An 8,003-nucleotide genomic window follows, 5' to 3' on the forward strand; every position below is an offset into this window, starting at 1 on the left:
ACTCCAGCCTGGGCAACAAGAGTGAAACTCTGTCTAAAAAAAAAAAAGTGCAACAACAGGAACATAAAAAAAAAAAATAGTTCTTTAAAGGATGAACACATGAAGACACTCTAGTATGGATACTTTGAATGAAGTTATCCTATTGCTTTGCAAGTATTCCTCATAGCCCTGTAGATCCAGGAAGCTGGTGCAACATGATTTCCCTTTTCCAAGCAGGGAGAGAGGTCTCACTTCCCCTTACAGGAAATCCTGGGCACCAAAATGCAGGCTCCTAGCATGTCACTTGTATGATACTCTTTAACTTCAAAATAGTCCAGTTTTCAAGGGGCTACTTATAAAAAGTGGGAGTTAAATGGAAAGAAGTAGACCCAATTTCTGTAACTGAAACACACCAGATCACACAGTGGAAAGAAGTATGGTAGGACATATCCAGCAGCAATCACAATGAAATGATGAAGGGTTGTTCACAGACAGTGGAAACCTCAAAATGTAAAAATGATTGCTTGTTTGAAGCTGGAAATCTAGTATGGATGATGCTACATCCAGCCTGTGGAGACCTCATATTTTCTCAGTTTCAGTCAATTTAAGAGGCAGTGGCAGGTGCTTCTTAGCTTGCTCATTTGGGGAGGCTTACCTGCAGTTTCCTAATGTGTTCTGGCACATAGGTAAGTTTGAATCCCTGGTCTTGCCCAATGTATAATTTCTCTAAAGATGCTAAAGAAAGGACTTCCTCCGGAAAGGAAAGGAACTCATTTCCTGTTAGTCCAAGTATCTTCAGTTTTGAAAGTGAGCCCAATTCTGAAGGTAACTAGAAGTGTTCCAAAAAGATAAGTTTCAGGTCAAGATTATTTTTAACAGTCAGCAGAGATAAATTGGGCTTTTGGTTTTGAGGCAGACTGCTAAACAAGTGGAGTAACTTAGCCTCCCCTACTGATGAAAAATTTGTGCACGTATCTGCATTACAGTATTTATACTTTGGATCTGAAGTCTCTGATTTCACTTTTATGCACCACTTTAAACTGGAGCAATTTTTTGTGGCCAGGCACGGTGGCTTATGCCTTTAATCCCAGCAGTTTGGGAGGCCAAGACCGGTGGATCACCTGAGGTCAGGAGTTCAAGACCAGCCTGGCCAACATGGCGAAACCCTGTCTCTACTAAAAACTACAAAAATTAGCCGGGCATGGTAGCACGCACCTACAATCCCAGCTACTTGGGAGGGGCTGAGGCAGGTGAATCTCTGGAACGCAGGAGGCAGAGGTTATAGCGAGCCGAGATTGTGCCACCGCACTCCAGCCTGGGCGCCAGAGTGAGAGGCTGTCTCAAAAAAAAATTTGGAGCAATTTTTAACCTACGTTCTTGCCATTTATGGACTGTAGTGTGGCAACTGCTTGACACTATTGAAAGAAAAATACTAAAGTCATGTGTAATAATGCAATAAGAATATTCATAATAAATTCAGTTACTGGAACTAATACGTTTAGTGATATGACTCTTCATCCTAAAAGGCTTTAATAATTTTGAAACTTCAGTTGAAATCTCAGTTGAAGGCAAACATATATTCACACCATTTAATCAGTGTTCAGTGAACTCCATTATGATCCTATCGTGTCATGTTCCGCTTTTCAGTGAATACCCAGGCTTGTGTACCCTATGTGGGAACTGGGTTGGCATTTCACAGAGTGCCACACTTTCAGGGCTGGAAGGCCTTAAGAAGGTTCTCTATTTCAACCTTCTAATACAGTGGTTGCATACATTCTATAGCGAGCCATCCGATTGTATCTAAACACCACCTCCTGTGAAGAAAAGCTCATTGTCTTCTATGGCTACTTCTAACCATCAGATTTCCCACTTTAGTACAGCCAAAATCAGCTTCACCATTTTGTCTGCCTATCGGTTTCTTTCTGGACCATGGGAACCACATGGGAAAAATTTCGTTCTTAAAATATGTGACAATCACTCTGTTGATTGGGTTGCAGAGATGCCTTATTTTCTTGTAGAAAAAAAAATCCCAGCTATGTAGCTCAACAGCTCCTTAACTCATATGTTCCTTTATCTGGCTTACTTCCTAACTGGGAAATCCTTCCCCACAGTTCCCTGCTTGAGCTCATGGACATTCTTTCCGGCCATTCCCTAGTCAGTCACCCGACTTTCATTCTGGCTAGAGCACAGCTGAGCTGCTCCCACCCCACCTCTCTATCGATAGCTGGAACAGACAGGTCATTGGTGAATGAGCCACTTACAGTTGGAGAAAAAAGAAAGTTCACTGTAGGACAACCTATCTGTAAAAGTTTCACATACTTGGAATCTTCCATAATGCATTTTTCTCTTTTTTGTGTAGAGTAAGGACTCATTTTCCTAAAAATGATGTAACAGTTTTCCAGTTTTTTAAATTTACCTATATATTTTAATTAGATCAAGTCAGTCTCTGGAGAAACTGATGTTTAAGCTTTCCTCTTTGGCTATTTCAAAATTCTTCATCAAGCACTTGGAGCCCTTCAATACAAAATGCCTGCCTTCTGTGCAATCCAAAACAATGAAAAAAATATTTTTCAATCTAACCATTTCATTATAACCTAGATATTTCACTCTTGTTGCTGTTTACCTAACTCATAAAGGCTTAGCTTTTCTTTTTCAAAGCACATTGAATGTTCAAAAAATTTTTTCAGAATATTTAAGATCCAGTAGTTAGTTTCATCACAGTCATAGCAAAGTATAATGAGAAGAAATCTAGATGTATAGAATAGAAAATCTGTAGAGCATTAGATGAAGACAATTACTGATGACACTATAATTGACATATAGCCATTTTGGGATCCGGTACATTGTCTTTTTTTTTTTAGATGGAGTTTCGCTCGTCTTGCCCACTCCAGGCTGGAGTGGCAATGGTATAATATCAGCTCACTGCAATCTCTGCCTCCTGGGTTCAAGCAATTCTCCTGCCTCAACCTCCCGAGTAGCTGGGATTACAGGTGCCCTCCACCATGCCCAGCTAATTTTCGAATTTTTAGTAGAGATGGGTTTTGCCATGTTGGCCAAACTCCTGACTTCAGTTGATCCACTTGCCTCATCCTCCCAAAGTGTTCTGATTACAGGCGTGAGCCACCGCACCTGGCCTGGTTTTCTCCTTTAACAGAAGTATACTCTACAAATAAAATCCATCTAGGTGCACATTGAAAATCAGATATTTTTGCATGCACACAGGCAAGTAGAAGCTACTGGTCAGGCTTGAGTCTTTGGGGAGGGAGAGATAATGAGCTGGCTTAAAGGCCATGTTTCATTAAGGAGAGAAATGCATTGGAAGGTGGTATTAGCATGAGAGGAAATTGAGAAGGGAGGACAAATGCACACACACACACAAAGCCCATCAGAATAACTGAAGAGGAAAAAGCAATGGTACCTAGAGACTGTCATGTTCAATACAGTAATATTTAACCTGTCTACATTTCAGTGCAGTTTGACTTGTGGTAAAACTTGGTATTGGATGAAGCTTATTTTTAACAAGCAGTCTGTGTGTGATTCGCTCCTTTGATTTCTTAAAATTTCTCTCAGAACAGGATTTGGTATTATTCATGGCTCAGTATAACGTGTCATCCTTCCCACATGTACTTTATATTTTAAGTCTTTCACTCCAACTGCAGAATGACAGACTTTGTCCACTAAAAGGAATTTCTTACATCAGCAGTGGAATAGTTCAGGAATAGGCTCTCACGGAACCTCAAAAATCCTCCAAGGTGAGTTGCTACATCAGTAGAGATTAAGTCCTAGAATCTCGTCCTAAATCTACAAGTTACCATCAAAATGTTACTTTCTGAAAGCCAGCTTTAAAACCCCATCGCAATTCGGGGAAAAAAGTTCTAGAAATAAAAAATCAAATAAAAGATTTTTTAGCAGCCGGGCACAGTGGCTCACGCCTGTAATCCCAGCACTTTGGGAGGCTGAAGTGGGCGGATTACGAGGTCAGGAGTTTGAGACCAGCCTGGTCAATATGGTGAAACCCTGCCTCTACTAAAAATACAAAAATTAGCTGGGTGTGGTAGCAGGCGCCTGTAGTCCTAGCTAGTCAGGAGGCTGAGGAAGGAGAATCACTTGAACCTGGGAGGTGGAGGTTGCAGTGAGCCGAGATGGCACCATTGCATTCCAGTCTGGGCAACAGAACGACAGTTCATCTCAAAAAAAAAAAAAAAAGATATTTAATAATAAACCTGTAAGGACCAGGACTTTTGTAATGTATGGGGAACAAATGAGACTGGTGTCCATGGCCAGGTAAAGCAGACCTATTATTTGATTATAGTTGTTGATTTCCAAATTCCCCTTTTTACTCCCTCTACAGTTGTCTTTTGCTCTTAACAGCTGTTTTTTTTTTTCTTTTTAAATCAAACATTATAGGATAGGCATGGTGGCTCACGCCTATAATCCCAGCACTTTGTAAGGCCAAAACGGGCAGATCACTTGAAGCCAGGAGTTTGAGACCAGCCTGGCCAACATGGTGAAATCCAGTCTCTATTAGAAATACAAAAGTTCGTCGGGTATGATGGCGCACACCTGTAGTCCCAGCTACTTGGGAGGCTGAGGCAGGAGAATCCCTTGAACCCGGGAGGCAGAGGTTGCAGTGAGCCGAGATAGCACCACTGCACTCCAGCCTGGGTAACAGAGTGAGTGAGACTCCATCTTAAAAATAAATAAATAAAATTAAAATAAATAGAATATTATAAAATAATAAAGAAACAGAAACCCATGCATGCCCAACTGCCCAAATCTTTTAATAAACCAAATGAAACACTGCAATTAAGTTCAGTCCCCTTAGGATCTCTTCCCCATTTGCTTTCTTGGTTTTTAAAGGCACATTCCTACATTGCCCAGTATGGTCTTGAACTTCTGGCCTCTAATGATCCTCCCTCCTTGGCCCCCTAAAGTGCTGGAATTAGAGGAGTGAGCCACCGCACCCAGCTGCTTCTCTATTTTGTTGACTTCCTTCTCTCTTCCCAGAGGCAGCCACCTTCAGGAATTTAGTTTTCTTCCAGTTAGTATTTTATATTTTCATTATATATAAAAATATCCATAAAATATGTGTTGTGTATATATGTGTGTATGTATATATATATTTATATATAGTTTTGTGTGATTTTAAAATTTATAAATGGTATCATAATGTTCTGCAATTTGATGCAGAACCTTAGGTTTTCTTTTCAACAAACATCACAATTTTGAGATCTATCCATATTGGCACGTACAGTACCAGTTCACTTAAATTACTATATAACTTCATTTTATGAATATATTGAAGTTTATTTGCCCACTTCCCTACTGACATTTAGATTGTCTCCCATAATTTCATGATTATCAACAATGCTAAATGACCATTTTTGAATATGCCACCCTGCACACACGGGACAGTTTCTCTAGGGACAGATCTGGTTTTGCAGTTTCCTATGGATGAAACTTTAGGCTTCTAAGGCTATATGTATTAGAAACATCTGCTGTTAATGGAAACTCTGTCGGGAGATAGTCTTTGTTAAGAATATAGACCCTGGGCTGGGCACGGTGGCTCACGCTTGTAATCCCAGCACTTTGGGAGGCCGAGGCGGGGGGATCACGAGGTCAGGAGTTTGAGACCAGCCTGGACAACACAGTGAAACCCTGTCTCTACTAAAAATACAAAAATTAGCTGGGCATGGTGGCAGGTGCCTGTCGTCCCAGCTATTCGAAAGACTGAGGCAGGAGAACCGCTTGAACCCGGGAGGCGGACGTTGCAGTAAGCCGAGATCACCCAACTGCACTCCAGCCTGGACGACAAAGCTAGACTTCATCTTGGGGGAAAAAAAAAAAAAGAATGTAGACCCTGGAGCCTGGCAGCTGTGGGCTGGAATCGCGGCTGTATCACTTACAGGCTGTGTAGCCTTGGACATGTTAGTTAAGCTCCCTGCCCCTCACTTCCTTCATATATCATTGAGGACACAGTCGTTGTGAGAGGTAAATGAGATGATCCATGTAAACACTTAGCTCAGTGACTGGCACATACACCCTCTAAATAAACATTAGCTACTATTATGATTACTGCTGCTATTAGGGAAAAAGAAAGTAATACAAACTATCACCTTGTTGAATATTTAGTAATCTTGGATTTTCGCCCATAAAGTCAGTTTAAATTTGCTGTTTAGACACAGAACCAACTTAGGGCAGGAAGGACCCTGGATGAGAGCATAGTCACAGCCAGAAAGGGAATCCGTACCTGTCCTATTTTATTGTCATCCAGTCCCAGGACTTCAAGGTTCTTCAGCGCACAGATCTGCAGCGGGCAGTGGTCTAGATGGTTCTGGCTTAGGTCCAGGCAGCGCAAGTTGACCAGGCGCCTGAAGGAGCCCCGCAGCCTGTGCAGGCCTGTGTTTCCCAGGTAGAGCAGGTGCAGCGAGGTCCACCTGCAAATGAGGTATGGCACCTTCTCCAGGCGGTTCCCAGTCAGCCCTATTTCCGTCATCTTCCTGAGCTCGGTGAGGCTTTTCGGGATGGAGTGGAGGAGGTTATGGGATAAATCGAGCACCGACAATTGGCTACAGTGGCACAGGGACGCGGGCAGAACGGGAAGGTTGTTAGAAGCAACATAGAACTTCTGCAGCCCCGTCAGGTGCCCGATCTCTTCTGGGATGGCACCGATTTTGTTCTCGTCCAGGTCAATGATCTCCAGATTATAGAGAACACAGAGCTCCTGGGGGAAAGCTTCAAATTGGTTTCGCTTCAGGTAGATCTCCCTCAGCTTGGTTTGGTTCACTATTTCCTTGGGCAGACATTTCAGGTGGTTTCCGGTCAGTCCCAGCAGCTCGAGATGGTGGAGGTTTTTACAGATGACGACGGGAATTTCCTTCAGGTCGGTCTGGTAGAGCCGGAGCTCGCGCAGGGCGTGGAGGAAGCTGACGACGAGAAGGGAGGAGGAGAAGATGGGGTTGTAGCTCAGGTCCAGTCTCTCCAGGCTGCTCAGCAGCCCCAGCGCCGGGCACAGGCTCCTCAGGTTGTTCTTGTCCAGGTAGAGGACCCTGATGTTCTTCAAACGCTGAATCTCCTGGGGAATTTCTTCAATCTGGTTGTTCTCCAAATGTACTTCTTCTAATTCTGTGAATGTGAAGATTTCCAACGGAATGGCAGTCAAGCTCTGATTAGAGGCATCAATGAAAAATGTTCTATCATTGACGTGCTGTGGATCATTTCTCTGATGAATTTTAGGTGAATGTTCTACTGATTTTATGTCTTTTGACATTATTGTGAAGAAAAGCTCAAATATTCAAAATCTGAAATATTGTGAAAAGGATGAAAAAAAAAATCAGAATTTACCTGCCACCAGACTTGCTATCCTTAAAAAAATAAAATTAAAACCTAGTTGATTAAACTTACTGCTTGAAATTATGACAGAACATAAAATTTAGGTTTTTGCATTTCGTGTTAGAAGAATTAAAGTGTAGACTCCTTCCCCTAACACGTAGACTCACATGAAAAAAAAAAAAAAGAGATTAACTTCAGTTTTATTTATTTATTAATTTTTGAGATGGAGTTCTACTCTTGTTGCCCAGGCTGGAGTGCAATGGTGTGATTTCGGCTTACTACAACCTCTGCCTCCCGGGTTCAAGTGATTCCCCTGCTTCAGCCTCCGGAGTAGCTGGGATTACAGGCACCCACCACCATGCCCAGCTAAATTTTTTTGCAATTTTAGTAGAGACAGGGTTTCACCATGTTGGCCAGGCTGGTCTCAAACTCCCGACCTCAGGTCCACTCGCCTTGGCCTCCCAAAATGCTGGGATTACAGGCATGAGCCGCCGTGCCCAGCCTAATTTCACTTAAAAAAAAAAAAAAAAACCCTATTCTGAATGTTTCCAGTAGGATGCAGAAGGTTGTAAAAGATTCTTGCTCTTACCGTAACACTGAGAAAACACTAGGAAAAAAACCTCATATTTTAAGATGTAGTATTTTTCCTTAAAGCCACCAGAGAGCCAAAGATACAAAGAAAGCAAAAAAAA

The 8,003-nt window shown here is 42.2% G+C and overlaps 1 protein-coding gene across 1 annotated transcript in view; it reads right to left on the reverse strand.

Moving 5' to 3' along the window:
- Positions 1-8,003, reverse strand: part of LRRIQ4 (leucine-rich repeats and IQ motif containing 4) — a 25,178-nt gene that overhangs the window by 8,396 nt on the left and 8,779 nt on the right. Inside the window, exons 2-3 of the mRNA XM_011994343.1 lie at positions 6,230-7,280; positions 635-808 (exon numbers count right to left, since the gene is read on the reverse strand). Of these exons, the coding sequence (XP_011849733.1) occupies positions 635-808; positions 6,230-7,249 (1,194 nt within the window). The 5' untranslated portion in view covers positions 7,250-7,280. The remainder of the gene's footprint in view (positions 1-634; positions 809-6,229; positions 7,281-8,003) is intronic.

This window comes from Mandrillus leucophaeus, unplaced genomic scaffold (genome assembly GCF_000951045.1).
Source record: "Mandrillus leucophaeus isolate KB7577 unplaced genomic scaffold, Mleu.le_1.0 Scaffold452, whole genome shotgun sequence".
Taxonomy (NCBI): Eukaryota; Metazoa; Chordata; class Mammalia; order Primates; family Cercopithecidae; genus Mandrillus; species Mandrillus leucophaeus.